At 43.1% G+C, this 17,681-nt stretch overlaps 2 protein-coding genes across 9 annotated transcripts in view; one reads left to right on the forward strand and one right to left on the reverse strand.

Annotated features, from left to right (window-relative positions):
- spire2 (spire-type actin nucleation factor 2) overlaps nt 1–13,864 on the reverse strand; it is a 31,000-nt gene extending 17,136 nt beyond the window's left edge. Inside the window, exons 1-3 of one of the 4 annotated variants that reach the window (XM_088613711.1) lie at nt 13,743–13,864; nt 12,506–13,121; nt 3,733–3,776 (exon numbers count right to left, since the gene is read on the reverse strand). In XM_088613711.1, coding sequence (XP_088469837.1) covers nt 3,733–3,776; nt 12,506–12,806 — 345 coding nt within the window. In that variant the 5' untranslated portion in view covers nt 12,807–13,121; nt 13,743–13,864. Of the gene's footprint in view, nt 1–3,732; nt 3,777–12,505; nt 13,122–13,245; nt 13,588–13,742 lie in introns of those variants that run through there. The other 3 variants (XM_088613710.1, XM_088613709.1, XM_088613707.1) reach the window with 3 other exon arrangements.
- A 730-nt stretch (nt 13,865–14,594) lies between these two features.
- fanca (FA complementation group A) overlaps nt 14,595–17,681 on the forward strand; it is a 32,384-nt gene continuing 29,297 nt past the window's right edge. The window contains exons 1-3 of one of the 5 annotated variants that reach the window (XM_088614251.1): nt 14,595–14,885; nt 15,262–15,355; nt 16,937–17,046. In XM_088614251.1, the coding sequence (XP_088470377.1) occupies nt 15,274–15,355; nt 16,937–17,046 (192 nt within the window). In that variant the 5' untranslated portion in view covers nt 14,595–14,885; nt 15,262–15,273. Of the gene's footprint in view, nt 14,886–15,247; nt 15,356–16,936; nt 17,047–17,681 lie in introns of those variants that run through there. The other 4 variants (XM_088614252.1, XM_088614250.1, XM_088614249.1 and 1 more) reach the window with 4 other exon arrangements.

Below are 17,681 nucleotides of genomic sequence, written 5' to 3' on the forward strand. Positions count from 1 at the left end.
TCAAATATAAAATATGTGGTACAAACCCGAGTACATGAAATGTCCGAGACAGAATGAGTAACGCAGACAGACAAAAGAAGCAAGCTTTCCAGGGTGTTTTGACCCTGGCCAGAGAAGGTCAGAGGTCAGATCAGAGAGGCAAAAAAATTCCCAGATATGCCTTCCTCACCTTAGCTTATCTTATATGAAAACTAAAAGAGCTATGTTTTATACAGTCCTTTAGCAGTGCCAGCAGGTTGAACACACACAGAGCACTAGTCATAAGCATTGCTCGAAATCTTATATTTTTAGATGACTGTCAACAATAAAAGTTCCTACTGGAAATCTGAGAAGCTTACTGTCAAAACAATTGACATGTTCAAAGGATGGAGGCCTTGACTAATGCTCTTTTTACTGTCGATGCCCCAGAGAACCACTCTTCTGCTTAGTGCAGACTCTTTAGCATCAATTTCTTTAAAAGATGTCTTTGTAAATGACAGACACAAAGCCACACACCACTCAGGCCTGGGCTCTGACAAACAAGCTACAGGCATCTTTATTTCATTGAAAATGAAAAAAACTCTTTATCACAGGAACTTTAGCAGATAGCAGATAACTTTACCTGAAGTGACTTACAATCATTAAGGAACTTGCAGATGTACTTACAGAACTACTGCAAGATGTTTGTGCAAGGAACTTAAGTCAGGAAACTTGCTAAAGGTAGAACATAATGAGTAAGTGGCAAAGTCAGGCTTTGAGCCAGGAACCTCCTGCAAAAGAGCCTTTTTTTTCTTTACAGTAACTGGACTGTCTAACCTTTAAATGATGTTAGAATAGGTGGCTTAAACTAAATCACAAACAAATGTGGCTCAAAACATCTGGTGCACTGGCAGGCAGTGGAGAGCAATAGAAGGGGGTTTGTCGCATTAACACTGGGCTGTTTTGAAGATGCAGTTTGCTGCAGAGGCCTTTTATAATGAGACCAAGCAGACCTGCATCTTCCAGCAGGATTCAGTTCAGTAAGTAATTATCCTGGAGAGGAGGAAACAGACTTGGCAGCTTCTCCAAGCAGCTTGCAGGCTTGACCGTGCACTGGGCCCTTCCTGGTGAGTGATTAGCCTTGTTTCTTCTTCAGTGGGCGCTGGTGCTGACCTGCCAGTGAGGCACTGCGGATCCTGGAACTCGAAACACGACTCCAGCTGATAGGAGAGCCAGAGAGACATAGTCCTGATCCTCCCTGTGCAGTCCAGGAGGTGAAACACCAGCACCAAGTGATGATTCCAAAGTGGCTGGGTACAAAATGAAGAATACCTAGCAACTTGTTTTCTTTAAAAAAAAAAAGGAAAAATACTTTTTTCAGGACATTCCTGATTCCAGTCCCAGTTCTGCTGTTCGTACACGTTTTTTTCCAGCCTGAGCAGTGGTCTGTCCTCTGAGTGGCATGCAAACTTCAGGTCCAGATGCAGCAGAGGCTGTTGCCGGTTGGCGTAACCCTTCATTTCCGCAAGTTGTCTTGGCTAAAGGTGTTACAAGACTAATGATTTTCTTCTCAGGAAAAGGTTCGCCAGCAGCTCCAACACTGGTGTGGATTTCAACTTTCTTTCAGCCCTGCAACACATTCTCAATAGAACAAACTACTGAAGAAAAAATACACCGCATCCTGTTTCTTTTCTTAATGCTGTTCTATTGTTCTCCGAGTCTCTGGGTTACTCTGAGCTCTGCATTGACATTTTAAAGAATGAAAAAAATCCACAAAGCCGGGAATTGGAACCTTCTGAGACTCCATTTCTATCGAAAGAAAACAAGCCTGGAAAGTCAGGGACAAACACTGTGCATGTGTTTTCAAATCCATTACCGATACTTGATAGCCTGCTATTGTTCAGCAATGGGCTCCAATCTGTAGACTGCAGAGCTCTGATTGGCAGGAGAGAACCAGCCCATCAGAACAGCTTTTGCTTGCTGTTATGGAAACAAGAAGATGGGATGCCAGGCCACTGATAGAGACATGTCTGATTTAACAACTGGGTTCTTCATCACCAAGGGAACCAAAACTAAAAATTATTTGCATGGTGCTTTTATCTAAAGAGACTTAAATGTGTACCACTTTAAACATTAACACTGGCATTCTGCTACAGTAATTTGATTTAAATATCTTGCTCAAGGGTACAACAGCAGTGCACAATGGAATTTGAACCTACAATCTTCCAGTGATGTTTTCAATTCATAATTGGTTTTGTTACCCTGTTGCAGGGGATTATTTCAGAGCAGGTGATTGAAATGATTTTTGGAATTTGATCCAAGTTCAAACAGAGAAACTCTGAAGTATATTAGTGACCACTCCCAGCCAGATCCTCCCCTGTTTGAGCTCCTTCCCTCGGGATGTAGCAACTCCCAAACAGCGCTGTTCCGGAAGAGTACCTACCCTGGGGCTATCCAGCCTCTTAACTCAGACCGATATAAAAGAGAGATTTCTCTCCTTTCATCTGTCTTTTCTGTGTTTCTGTTATTTTAAGTGCACCACAAAAAAATCCTAACAACCTAAGGGGATAGTTTGGCAATTAAGTTGACTTTGACCTTGAATTTATAGGTTGTAAGTGTTTGCAATTTAAATCAGATTTGCACATTCAACTCAACTACTAGCAAAGCACATACTAAAGAAGGACCACATTCACCTTACACTTGTGCTGATGTTTAAGGTGGCTTAAAAACCGCATTGACACTCAGTCTCATGACAAGGAAGAAGTCCTAAATATTTGTGATAACCTTTTCCTACCTAACACCCTGGTATGCACAGACAAGCCTAATGAGTCTGCTACTCTGTGTCCTTGGGGCTATGAACCCAGGCTCTCCAAGCTTTACCATGCATCGAATGTACAGTATAAAGCTAAGAAACATTGAATAGTTAGAAATATGGGCATTTGGGCAGTGCAGGGTATTTCTGCAGTACTGTAAACTGAAACACAGAAACACACGGAAGCTTCTGTATATTAGACTGAATTAACCTAGCTGCTACCTGCCAGGTTTTAACTTTCAGTGACATGAAAGGTCTAAATTTCAAATATGTCACTGATACATTAAAGGAAAAGGGATACATTACTCTAATGACGGAAAGGAGTTTGATATATTACTATGGTATTATATCAAACTCCGCATTTTAGACAGGGTAATTAAATCACTTCAGCACAAACCAGAGCAGGAAGTCAATATCACAGCCTAGCACCAAACATTTTGAGCTGTATCTGTGCTGATTTCAGACCAAAGACTCCTTAGGCAAGCTCGGAGATGGATGTCAACTGTGAAAAAAGTTACCACAAAAATGATATTTTCATCAAATCCCCTAAAAAATAGGTATGATAGTCAAACTAATAATAATGCTTTAAAATGCAGTCATTATGCCCAACATACACTGTTTTATTAATACAGTACTGATACTGAACAATATTGCTAACAAATTCATGCAACATTAACTAGAATATCAGCAGGAAAACCACTGTAAGCTTGTTAATAGGCTGTTTGTTCCGCAGTTATAGACATGCCACGAAAGGGTCTTTGTTTTAATATGTAGAACTAAATGTTTGGCAAAACCTAATGTGTAAAAACGCTACTGTAATTCTCTATGTCCCAGTAGCTGAGGTCTGGTGAAATGTTTCTGAATTGGACGACTTTCTTTATTTAAATTAAAAGCCTGTTTCACTGGAGGGAGGAGGTATGAAGTTTTGGCACCCAAACAATAGGAGCTTGTTAGAAACTCACCTGGCTTTCAGGGACAGTCTTTGGGGAGAGTTTTCTACTGACATCTGGAAAGAAAGAAAGAAGAGAACCTTTCAGGACTGGGATTCACTGCTTCCAGGCTCAGCGCAGCTGACATGAAAACGGAAGTCCGAGAGGAAGCAGAGCGGTCTCGAACACATCCACGCTTGTTTTCCTGTCAGTCTTATTCTACTTGAGAACAGACGAGAGGTCACAAAGGAGTGGGGGCCACTCGGACCAACCAGCGCGTGAGGCTACTTGTAGCTGATCCAAGGATCTCATCCGGACGTTTCTTGGAAGATGCCAGGGAATCAGTTTCCATAGCAGTGTGAGACAGGTTCCAGACTCCCACAACCCCTGGATTTCAGAAAGGCCAGCTCTCTTGAAGCTACAGCTTGATACAGAGGAGTATCTGACATCACTCATAGGCGCCAGTGAACTGAATCTGAGAATAATGTTGAACTGGAGGTAAAACAATCACAGTATATCTGCATTGTGCATGTGCACTCACTGGACACATATGTGTGTCTACCACTATTTCACACAGGAGAACTGAAGAGGAGGGGTGGTCCATATACCACAATGAGGGATTAAGAGCCTTTGAGGTTGTTTCTACAGGCACAGACTGCGGATAGATTTGGCCTTGCTGTCCAAAAGTGTAAACCCTTCGGAAGAGGGAGAGAAGCCAAGCAACAGGTAAAGGAAAAAAAAGAACATGGAATTTGAACTCAAAGGGATATATCACATATCACTCCAATGTTAATATCTTCTGGTCTAGAAACCTATTGTTTTCCATTATGTTTGCCTTATTTTCCTGACATTTGCAAAGGTATTGTCTTTTAGAAAGGAGCTACTGACAAATCTCAGACGTAAAAAAAGGCTTGGGTATCCATTACTGCACATATTGCACAAATACAGCGTGTTTCCTGTATAGACCTCAGATTCTGATCAAAGCCCCATTCCTCTGCAAACATGCAGCTTTTAAAGGTCTCAAAGTCAGCAGTCACTGAGTGTCTGCAACAGCCAGCATTTTTTCCTGACCATTGGGTTAATTAATTTATTCAATGCTGAGATAAAACAGAGACTAGGTTTGACCACTTCTCAGCTAACTCATAAAATGATTAATGATATATAAATATGACTTTTCTGCATGGGTAAGAGCTACAGTACATAAATTTGATTACATAAACTCAGAATTAGAGAGCACTCTCTTTGCTGCCCCATTGCTAAGAAAATCAAAATCAAAATTAGTGTGAATGCTGAACTTTTGGCTAGGCACAGTTAGGCACAAAGAAAATTATTACCCTCCAAAATGGCAGAATTGTCTGATCATACCATCTTCATGAATGTCTGTTTCAGACCAAGCAACAGAAGGAGGTACAATGATCGTAAGGCAAAGCAACCAGAAAGAGTCCTTGTCTGAGTAATAAAGAATGTCATTTCTCTCTTCTCATTTTTAATATATCAGAGCTCTTCTGTATTGCACGCTGATTAGCTTTCATATATCTTGGAAAAATGACTATGTTGAAGCTAATGATGTGTTGAAATGGATACATCTGATTTTATCCTCAGGCTCAAAACCTTTAATAGAAACTGTATTTGGGCTGATGCCTATCAAACAACATCATCAGCAATGCAAGACCTGAAAAACAAATCTCACTTAAATTAGTTTTCTACAGCAGAAAAAAGAAAAGACACATCAAATCTTGAGGCCTTCCAGAACTGGAGATTAACAAGATTAATTATAAGAAAGTACAATTATGAGTAAAAACTTGTGGCACTTTTCACACAAAGGCTTATGGGCATCTTGAACAAATTGCCTACTCATATTGTTGAAGCACAAAGGACATTGGTAACAACACATCAAGGCAAAAAAACTCATCACCTATCCCCCACCCCAGACTCCTAAGGAGCCTCTACTGACTCAATTCTTTATTTTGCCACAACTTCCTAAATTCTCACCGAGGGCGTCAGTGTCCGGAGACAGGGAGTAAGAGCCCCTCGTCTGCAACAGGTTACCACTGTCACTCGTCCCTGCGCACGCTGGACACAGTCCCACAGCACTTATCAAAAGCTAGCTGGTGCAATGCCTTCATTATTGGAACCTGACCATTATTGACCACTAATCAAAAGCCAGCTGGTGCAATGCCTTCATTATTGGAACCTGACCATTATTTTAATGTTACTTCACTCCTTCCAGTTTTGGAATCTCTGTTTTCTTAGGAACCTTAGCTCGTCATTCCAGAGCTCATAGCAGTGCGACCATAAGCACGTGCCTTTAGAAATGTGCAGGGACGTATTTTTATTAATAGAGCCTGGAGTGGAGCTTTAGGACTGACGCAGCTCTCATTGAAAACACAGCAAGCTCACCTTGGTGGTTAGTGGCAATTTGTGGAGCAGTGCTCCCAGCTGGTTCACAGTGCTGCCCAGACTCTGAGTCACTGACCCACAAGGTCCACTCTATGCTTCATGAAAAGGTCTCTATTGACTGCGTTGCTTGAAAGCCAGATGAAATTAACTTTGGTTGCTTGCCTGTGAGTGAAACTTAACAGAAAATGAGCACGGCTTTGCTTTTGGAATCCAGGCAGGCCTGTTTAAAGAATCAGAAAACCAGAATTACATTTTAGTTTTGTAAGACAAGTTGACTTTAATTTAAGTCAAGGATGTGCAAGAGAAAATGAACTTTTCTCTAAAGTAATGCATTCTATGTTCAAATATACTTTTAGCTTACAATTAATCATATGTTCATCGATCTATTGATCCTATGGATATAAAAATACAGTAAAAAGAAATACATACAATATCACATCATCATTTCTACTTCTGTGTTATACTGGATTGTAAGGGCAGGTTATATTTTTGTGAAGGAACTGTGTTCTTGCGAGAGCTAAACGTTTATGCACACAGCCAACTAAACGTTGTGATCTCAACTTAAAATAATAAAACACTGAGCACATCAGGCTAGTTGTGTTTTGTACTGAATACAGACTGTGAGGCAACATTAGGTCATGAATACAGAAAGGACTCAGCTGATGTCACCGCCTTGAATAATTACAGGCTCGTGGAAACACAATGAAATAAAGTTACTAGGCTGTCAGCACAATGCTTTCTATTGTGCGAAGCTACCTGTTGTTCTGGCTTCAGACGTCTGTCCATGTGCACAGATTGAGGAGAAGTCACTATCTAAATGTTTTTATAGGCTCCCTGGAGGAAAATGCAAAACTTTATGGCTTTTGTATCTGACTTTACTTGTGAATTTTGCATATTTTTGCATACTGTATCTAATCTTATTAATATATATGATTAATAAATGCAAAAGTTTGCTCTGATATAAAGTAGCACAATGGCACTGATCGTAGCTTCTGATTTCCATAGCAGATCTGTCTGATTTCTGGTACAAACAACACTCTCCCTTCCATAACAGCAATCTAACCGCCCATTCAGACATAAAACACTCAAAAGCACAAGGGGTTGTGAGAGTCCAGACGAAGCTACACGACCACACTGTTGAAGCCGATGTCTTGACTTCCTAAAGAAAACGACTAAAGCCCGTAACCCAGTACAAACCAAACGAGTCAGATTGGCTGAATGTCCTCCACCTGTTTATACTCTTTCTTATTCTTAGGTTTTTAGGACAATCGCAAAGCAGGAAAAGTCATAATTTTCTGAAAGTCTTGTCACCAAGGAGTACATTGGGGGCGTTGGGGATAACACATTCAGAACTCAGTGCATTACACCTGCCCGGCCTGTCCTTTACTCTCTTTCCTCCTGATATGACACCGGCGCAGCCTCTCAACAGAAATGAGATCATTACAACCTTAATTTTCCAGAAGCATAATTCAGTTTTCTCAGCGTGGCAGCAGCTGCAGACAGCAGCCCCTAACTACACCGTTAATCATGGAGACGGACTGGCCATTACTCACACTGTGGTTTCTCATGCTGGCAGATCTACTGCGATTCCCAGAATCATCCTGCTCCACACAAGAGGAAAAGACCAACTCAAAGATACAATGCTTAAACACTCTGCAAAGTACCACTGGGAACTAATTTAAAAATATATATTTTTTTACACTGGCAAATATTTTACCTGCACTTCTAACAAAGGACTTGTGTTCAGTCGTACTTCACCAGTCCAGTGTCATCAAGGAGGAAGGCTGTTGTCACAAATAGCAGGTCATCTGTGAGACGAGCAAATCAAAGACATCCTTAAAGATTCCTGCACTTATAATGAAAGATTCCTGGAGTAACATGACTGGGGAAGATCCTGCAAGGTTCCTCCTGTAAACTCCTGTCAGGAATTCATGTAGATTGGAGTCTTCAGATCTTGTGTGACTAATCCAGGGCTCTGGGCTCGGTGGGGCAGCTGTCATTCCTGCCTTGCCACCAGCTTGCATTCTGCATGTTTGCACTCTCATGATCTCTCTCCGTGGGGTGACTGAGCCAGAAGAGTGTGACCCCAGTGTTCAGGCACAGCTCTTTTCACACCTCATTGCAAGGGCCTGACACAGATTTCTGCTAATCACTTCTTGTTAGCAGTGACAGGTGACTATCCGAGATGCTGGCTGATAGAACCTTACCCTGCTGCTTCAGAAAACCTTTTTACTCACCCCAGTGGCTCCAGGTGGGGCTGCACACTGGTGGTGGTGGAGGGGATCCCCATTACCTGTAAAGCGCTTTGAGTGGAGTGTCCAGAAAAGTGTAAGCAATTATTATTATTATTATTATTATTATTATTATTATTATTATTATTATTATTATTATTGGAATGGATGTACAGTATGTAGTCTATTTCTGCGAAAGGTGAAAGGTGTGGTGGCAGTTTTATTACAGGTATTAGCACTGATGCTCATAGATTCTGAACAACAATAAGAACAACCTAACAAAAGAAGCTAGTATTAACACAGCTATAATTATTATTAACACCAACAGTAAGTTTTAATTAATAATAATCTTTTTCTAATGAATATTATTATCATCAATAAGATTAATGGCTGGTTACAGCAACTTCTCATTGTTGTACACAGACCACTATGCACAGGCAAGGGCCCTGCTTCAACCAGGCAAGAGTGAATCACCCAGCCCTGGGCTACGTGCATTATATATGGCTAAGCATATGTATTTTTTATTGGATGAAGAAATACATTTTTTTCTATACATCTATCAAGATACATCTGGCATGAATGCAGCTCTAAGCTTTTCCCTCTCTCCTGGTTTAATATAATTGTGCTACTCAGCAGCTTATTGACCAGGGATCTGCTCCAGCTGTTTCTGGAAGGCACTCTGGGCTTCAGCAGCAATGCTAGGGCTGGGTCACTTGTTCCATACTCCTGCACGCTTTTGTGTAGCGAAGTGCCTCTTCTCTGGAAGATTCGAGCTTTTATCTGACGCACACTGCCAGGCCCTGTTACAGATACTAAAATTCCCTTGGTGGGCAGGTTCTTGTTTAAACTGGATTTTCAGAGGTTACCATTTTTGTTTCAGAAATACTGAGATGACATTGGCATTAATCTGAGCTCGGTGTATTTCCATATGCATTCCAAAAGGAGAAACATTCCGGAAAGCTCTGCATCGGTAAAAACAGCATGCCCATAGGTAATTTCTATAGGTAATTTAGCACCGTTGGCATAAAGATGATCTTTCTGCATGGTCGTCTGCATCAGGCCCTGCAAGGCAGAGCGACCAGGCCTGGTGCATCTGTGCCTTCTCTGCTTGGGGTTCGATTGCAATTGTATCACCAGCTCATTTCCCTGTAATCTGAGAAAAATTAGGAAAGGGGATATTGTGGGAAAACCGGATGGAAGTCGAAGGATTCCAACTAACAGAATGCGAGGCTGGGTGGGTAAAGGGACACGGGGTGTGGTCTTCAAAGGGAGAGGAAGAGAGGAGAGAGAAATGTGGGGTAAAGGTCATTCCAGGACTAACCCCATGTCGATGCGATCGGGTGACACGCCGCCGCGCGCCCATCTATTGACAGAGCGAGGAGCGACGCCAGAGGCCGCGAGGGCACGCTGGTTACAGCCTCGCCGCTCACTGGACAAAACGAAAAAAAACCCACATACAGTACGCTCCTATCCTATTGTGAATGAAAGCATTTTTATAGGTGTGTAAATAAAATGAATCAGCAGTGCGCCGCGCTGTTTCTCTTTTTTATTATCGCAGTGTGACAACGCTGTTTATCAATTAGGCTGGCAGGTTGCGCCGCAACTTAGAAACTCCAAACAAGGGAAAAGAGCAGCCGAAAACAGAGAGGTGCACCAGCCCCATTAGGTTTCTGGCTTAAATAATGAACAGTGACAATTCTGTCTGATATTGTAACAACAAACGTTGCCTTTCTCTACAGCCGCTCTGCGCAGAGGGTAGAGATACCCAAACTGACGGCCCAGGCCAGGAGACCGTTCTTACGTATTGATCGTCCCCTTTCCTGCAGTGCTACTTTTTTAAAGTAGGGCACTGTGTAGTGATTTTTTATGAATCCAGCGGCGTCCAAAGAGCGTTATGGGCGATAATTCGATCTACTGTTGGCCTGTTCACTTTGAACACGATACGCCCCCTCATCCGCAAAGCGCCCCTTTGACCGATCCGCTCAGCAGAAGACGAATAGACAGAATGTGCTCCTTACTTAGTCCTGTTCTGTCATACGACATTATTAAAATCTCCAGATTGATCAGCAAAACACGGTACACTAAGAAACGTGCACTCTTTTTCCTCTTCGTAAGGCGCTGTGGCTCCACAGTGTCACGACTGTACTCAAACGAAACGAGTTTCCTGACTAAGATGCTTTGTTCTTGACTCGGCTTAAATGAATCGTCAGGGAGAGCGTGTATTTCTGCAGGGTTCAGTTACTGCTGTACAGATCCGCACCGTGCACGGCAGGGCGCAGATACTGTATGTGCCAGCGCGGTATTCTAAACCCTACAAGTCAGAGAAAGCCACTGCAAATTCATGAATTTCCTCTACTGTGCCAGCCTGCAGTCAGGCGTGAGCATGCTATTATCTTCACCGCACAATAAAAATAAAAGGTAACTATTCCCCACTGCTCTACTGTGGAAAGACTTGGGACTTGGGATTTCAATAACTGTTTCCTGTAAGGGAGCAACAGAACAGTACCTCTCTCTCTCTCTCCCTCTCTAGGGCAAATACATTTGCCCCTTCAGGAAGCTGCTTAACAGTTACCTTCGGCATGGGTCAGCAAGCGACACTTCACCCTAAGGTGAGACATTGTCTCAAGGAAAATATAGCTGACGTCATCGGGAAAATCTGGTCCTTTCTCTGGCCTGCAGAGAATAGCTGGCTCTGTCTGTACGTTCATGCACGTTTCCCGAGGGGATCATCTCACCAGAAAACGGTACTTCTAGGTTTCCAGTGAAACCGCGAGGGAAACAACAGCACAACTAAACACTTTGCTGTTTCGCAGGGAAAGGCATTCTGGTGTCCCCGAGCAGGTTCAATACCTTTCGTCCCCTCGCTCATCCAAGCCCCCAAACACACCGAGCTCCCACACGTTTCGGCGTTGCCGTGGAAACGGCGGCCAACAAGGCGCAGGATTAACCCAGAACCAGTCTATCAAGACGGCCAGCAGGCTCACCATTCCTACCTGCGACACGAAATGAACTGCGACGTCACCTTAACCCTGACCGCGAGTCTTTCTCAATTAACGCCGGACTGACAGCTGCTTCTAATATTCTGTGGGGTTCCCTCACAGCGACATAGGGGTGCAAAGATTAAATGCAGATTACAAATCTTCAGATGACTGTTGCTTGCATACAATCTGTACATATTTAATATCATAATAACTGGCTCCCTTTGTGATCTCTTCCATTAGTAACTAATTTCACTACCATCTGTTACCACCGCATTGAGGCTTAACATTAATTTATAGTAGTAAATGGAATCAGAACCTTAAATTCACGCACTCAGTGCATTGGCTAAATAACCCGAGGTTATCCACTATGTAAAATAAAATGATCAGATGAGCTCAAAATACATTACGTCTATTTGATAACGGGGACGAAACTGTCTGAAGATGTTAAAAATAACTGCGAAGGCTGCTACTTGGGCGTTATGTTACAATCGATTTTAAAATAATATACATGTAATATGATTATCATAATACATATACAGCGCATATTTTGGAATACGGTACAATCGATGCTCACTTTCAAACACCAAAGCAAGATTAAACAATCCTTTTTAATATCAAGATTCCAGCCTTTTCCCTTTTCTTAACGCCACTGTAACCTTCTTGTATTATTTCGCATGCTGAAACAAACTTTAAACATAGCGGCTGTGTTGATCATATAAAATACAAAGAACACTAATGCCGCTCGTATACTGTAAAACGGTGGGACTCCCTCTCTGCAGTCCACAGTTCACTAGATTAGCTCAGGATTTTTTATTAAAATGTCATGGATTTAAATGTAGGTCTGAAGGCGGGTATCAATAAGGAAACCTTAGCATTTTATTGTTCCTGCGCACCGACGGGGCAGCTGCTGAAGCAGGGAACGACTCCAAGCCGTTTGGCGAAGGCTAGAAACCTGCTGAATGCGGCGGCGGATGAATAATTGATCGCTTCCTGGCTAATGTCGGGGGGAAAAAAATCTGCACAGGGGCTTCAAGCGTAGATTTAAATGTCGGAATGCTCCAAATGTTTATCGTAAGGTAAAATGAGGAGCAAGGCCGGGCAAACGGTGAAAATAAACACAAGCCGAACGGGATCGCGTTTCGGCAGGTGCAGGAATTAATCCAGAAAGCCATCGATGAGCGGTACATACTGTACCTGGGGTGGCCGGGTCTGTGTGCAGGGCGACGGTCCCATCCTTGCGCAAGAGTATCGAAGCCGGACCCCTAACCTCGCGGAGCCCGAACAGCCCGCCGGCAGACAGCAGGTCTCTCAGTCCCCTGCAGCTCTGATAGCACACCGCCCAAGCCTGCTCCTCGTTGATGGGCTGCTCGTAAGACTTCAGCACTTCCTCCAGGGACAGCTCCCTTGGGTCGGCCAGCTCCCGAGCCTCGGCCCGGTCCTGCGGGGCCGACACGCTGGAGCTGCCGCCGCTGTTAGCGCTTGCTGATCGGGCCATGCCGGCGGCAGCCACATCATTCCCACGTCTCTGGAGCCATGGTCTCCCTCTCACTAGCCATCGGCACTGTCGCAGTCGCTTCGGGTTTCCATAACAGCAGTGAATGCCCGGCTTTGATCTGCTGGAATGTCAGTCGGAGGCTGGCCAGGGAGACGGGAAAGGCACAGCCCACAAGCGGCAGAAACTCAGCCCATCGCCGAGAGAAAGCAAAACTTCCACTCAGGCGCAGACCCGCCCTGTCCCAGAACACAAGGGCAGCCGTCCAGCGAGCTTTCGTAGCTACAGTACCTGTGAGTGTCATAGGGTGAACAGCGCCTGGCGTTTAGGAAAAAAAAACATCAGTTACAAATCTGTTTTTTTTTTTGGAACTCATTTGACACGCAAACAAGATCGTCGGTCTAGGTTTATAGGTAGATATCAAATAAATAACGTAGCCTACCGATGTGTGTCCAAGACAACAACCTAAAAGGAAAAGGAAAGGCACGCACCAAAAATTAGCACGGCCGGCTTCTTCAGGTCTGGCACAAGCAATGTAGTGTACATTGATCAGCCAGGTCAGTCGGTTGTCTTAAAGTCTACCAGTGTCTCCCCTACATCAGTAATTTCTTATGATGTTTATTATCAATCGAACTGCAGATTCGCTTCATGTACACGGCGAGTGAAAATACAAATCACAATACCGCAAAAGGCAGGAGCTTGTTGTGTGCGGATTTCTGATGTGCTGATCAAGATAAAATACCAGCCTCTGCCCCTCTTGCCCTCGCATCTCGGGATTGCGTGACAACACCCTGATAAAGGGGTCAAAGCTCGGAAACTAGGCTTCGTATACAGTACGACTCGGGAGATAAGACGTCTATTTTATAGCTGCTGATGGTTAGCGAGAGCACAATTGGCCATTATCATCTCGCAAATGCCGATATTACAGTACAGACTTACAATAAGATGTATGAAGTCTTTAAGATAAAAGAACTGGAGTTCTCTGCGAGGGGTTTGTATGTGCTCCCCTTGTTCGTATGTGCTTCCTCTGTGTGCTCCGATTTCCTCCCACGGTTCAAAAACATGCCGGTAGGATAATTGGCCCTGGTGTGAGTGTGCCCGTTGCTTGTCAGGATAGATTCCAGCTCCCCTGCGACACTGAGCTCCTAGTAAATGCATGGATACGATAAGATACGATATAAAAGCGTATTTTATATAAAACGGATACGACACCTACAGAAACAGTAATGTTGAGCAGTTAAACTCTTACGTGAAAAGCTACAGCAGGAATAACAAATCCCAAATTGTCTTTAGTTTCTGTAGGATGATTTAGATACTATTTAGAGATATATAAGTTATGTGCATAATATCTGGAATAACCATAGGCCAACTTTATAGCTGGTGAAACTGTTACATAAGCGATGCAATGTTTTAGTGAGTTGTTTCAGTTCTGTGTATTCTAAGGTTAATTTAATGATTGTTTCCCTGAACGACGTATAAACCGTCTTGTTGAGAAAATACGCCCTTTGTCTAAGTTCATGCTGGATCCATTTGCAAACATTTCTTTTGTTGATTTGAACATGAGGTTGTTTTTTATGTTTCTTTTTAAACATTTCGAGAAACCCCTCTCAGTCATATTTCGCAATTTTAAAACTACAGTGTATGTCAATAATATGCTGTTCTTCTCATGCATAAGGAAATATAGGTATTTCAAAGAGAACTGAAGATCCATCCACTGCGTGAAACCCGCGCTGCACTTGGGGTGAAAGGATTACCTTTGTTACTGGGATACCCCCAAACTTTGTCTACCTTTGACAGCAGACTGGCTTGTAGCCAGCACGCCGGCACCCGTGAATCACGTGACTTCCTGCGTCCTGTCACGCAACCTGCAGAGGGCTGGTTCAGCAACCAATCAGCACAAACCACCCTCAGCCCCAGCCAATCGGAGAAGAGAGCGGGAAGGGCCGAAAGCTTGGCGGAAGCGAAGCTGTGGCACGAAAACAACCGTATGTTCAGGACTGGGGGTGGGTAGCGGCTGAAATGAATTCGTTCACCCTTAACGGCAAAATAAAAGATTGATGCCTGGGGTACGTTTGATTAAGTGTTGATTCCGGTGCATGTTTTAAGGTTGCTTTTAAAAAAAGCCCTGCGAGACATTAACTGTCAGGTCTGACGCGGTGTATAGTCATATAAATTCGCTAACATGCGTAGTTTATTTTAACCTTCAGAACTCTTCGGATCTTCGTGTTGAATCTCTTTTTTATCGCGTATTTGTTATGCTTTACCTTTAATGCTTTTCCTTCAGAATGATATTTACCTGTATGCGCTGAGAAACTGGTAAATAACTTTGTAACATACACATTTTAGGGAATGAGTTTCTTTCAGGTAGCTACGTAAATACAGTATGTGTTGTCAAGAGAGGGTATTCAAAATAAAATTATTGGTTCTTTACTCTTTAACTGCAGTTTTTCGATGACAGTTATATCCCGACATGTCTGTTGGTGGGACCCCTTTATCCGGATCGCTCTCTCAGTCATCCGCTGCCCAGAAGAGATCGCTGGCTGCCCTTCTGGGTGAGTGTGTTGGCCTGTGCTGTTCTGCAGCTTTGCCAGCGCTATTCTGCTTAGTGTGAGGCAAAATTCAAGCTTCTCCTCTCCGTGTCCCTCAATCCCCAGTCCCAATCCCCTGTCTCCAGCAGCTGGGTGTGGATCTTCAGGACGCATGCTGACCGTATTGTAAATGGTCCTGAGCCCACATCGGAAATACAGGCTAAGTCAGACAGGGAATGTGGTACCACATGTATTTCGCGCCACTGATGCTTTTGCATTTAACTGAGCCAAAAAGCATGCAGACATGCAAATGAGAGGTGGCTCTTTGACCTTGCTGTTCAGATTGATAGCAGTAATCTTAAACCTGCACCCACCCAGAATTCCTGAGTTTTAACATCAGCAACTTTGCTGGGATTTGTTCCAGAGTCCCCAAACCCTTTCAGTGCAGGAGTGTGTGTGTGAAGAATTGAAAAGGCTTCTGTGTGACTTCTGCTGCTTTTTATTTTTAATCTGTCATCACACACACTGGGTGCAGACCTGAGAAATTGCTTTCCTAGAGGAATTATAAGGATAAGTTTTGAGAGCAACCCCATAGTGGGATGTAGCCAGAACACCAGGGATAACAGCCGGTATGCTTTGAAAGGATCTTCAAGGACAAAGTAATCAGAACCACAGAACTTGTTTAACATCTCAACTAAAAGGTGGCCTCTCCTAGAGCAGGGGTTCCCAACCTTGTTTTGTCAGCTGAATCCCTTCAACCTAAATTATTTGCCTCAAGCTCCCCCTTGAGATTTTAACTAAATCAAACCTTTCAATAAATGTAGATAAATTCTACAGCAACCCTCTTAACATGCTTCTTTTCACTTTGTAAAATGTTTATATTACTACTGTTGTTTTTCTTATTCTAATTATTTCATTGTTATTTATTAATAGGACTAATGTGACATTGATGTTCCCATCACAATCTCACGAACCCCCTGCAGTACCATCATGAGCCCCTAGGGGTCCGCAAACCCCCAGTTTGGAACCCCTGTCCTAGAGCATGGTTTCCTCATGCTTTTTTGCATTGGCTAATGAATTCTGGTAAAGAGGGGAGAGTGCCCCCTGCTGGTCTGGCGACAGCACTTTCTACAGAAACCTATTTTCCCTTGGTGGTCTCCAGTCCCATTACTGACCAGATGCAGCCTTGCTTTGCTGCGGAGATTTAAACCAGTTCAAGGTAGAAGGTGATAACTAATAGGTTTATTCCATGCTGAAAAAAAGAAGAAACGTTGTGTTCTCTTCTTTTTTTCAGCATGGAATAAACCTATTACTTGTTCCTTTGCAGCCTACGCATGCTGACGCAGCTCCCCACCAGAAGGTGATAACACTGCCTTTTCCGCTAGTCGTAGATTAAAATGCAAAAGGAATAAGTTACTTCACTTCTTGTCCACATAATTAGTTTAAATTAAGAAATTAAAATGTAGGATGCAATGACACCCTGAGGCCCGTGAAACCCCCCCTCCCTCGAGGACTGGAACTTCCCCGTCTCAGCTTAATATCAGGACTTCTTCATGGAGAGTGCTGGACTTTGTTGCAAAGTTTTTATCCTTTTTTTTCCCCTAGAGTCCCATGTGTCAAAGAAAAGGCCAAAGTATGAAAGCGAGGAGGAGCTGCAGGAGGCGGCCGTCCAGCTGTTAACCCGTCACCAAAATCTCAAAGACCTGCTTCTTGAGGTAGGGAGTCCTGGGGGGCTTGTCAGCCAGATCTCCAGCCACCTAGCCTGAACCTCTCTGCACCTGCCGCATCTGCAGCACAGAAATCCATTACAGTCTCCCAGACACACAGGCGCTGGTCTCAACAGCAGCCTTGAACCTGCACGATAGTTTGAGACTTCAAAATGAAAGATCTACGCTGGGCGATTTCAATGTTGCTTTATGCATATCTGAAGCGGTTTGCAAATTGCATTGTGTGCAGTGCTTTATCTTTTACATGCATATCTTGGTTTGTTTCCCCTTCAGTGTAAGTTTTAGAAATTGCTATTTCGTATTAAATTGTCTGTTATTGTACTTTCACGATTTTAGAACACATTCCTGTAAAGGGTTTCTTTTCATAGTGAATTGTAATAGTTGTCTTTTATTGGTATGCTCTAATATATTTTATACTGTTTAAGTTACATGCTTTCGTATGTGCAAGATTTCCTCTATGTTAATTATAATTGGAACTTCTAATCTTTTGTATCTAAAGTAAAATTTGTTTTAAAATTGCAGAGATTTTATAAATTGTGTTCTTTTTGTCAGCTAATATTACTTTAAACTGTCCAAATAAAAGGTGTCTTCAATAATCATGACCACTACAGGGCATTATTATT

The sequence above is a fragment of the Lepisosteus platostomus genome, chromosome 20 (assembly GCF_059453375.1).
Source record: "Lepisosteus platostomus isolate fLepPlt1 chromosome 20, fLepPlt1.hap1, whole genome shotgun sequence".
Classification (NCBI taxonomy): Eukaryota; Metazoa; Chordata; class Actinopteri; order Semionotiformes; family Lepisosteidae; genus Lepisosteus; species Lepisosteus platostomus.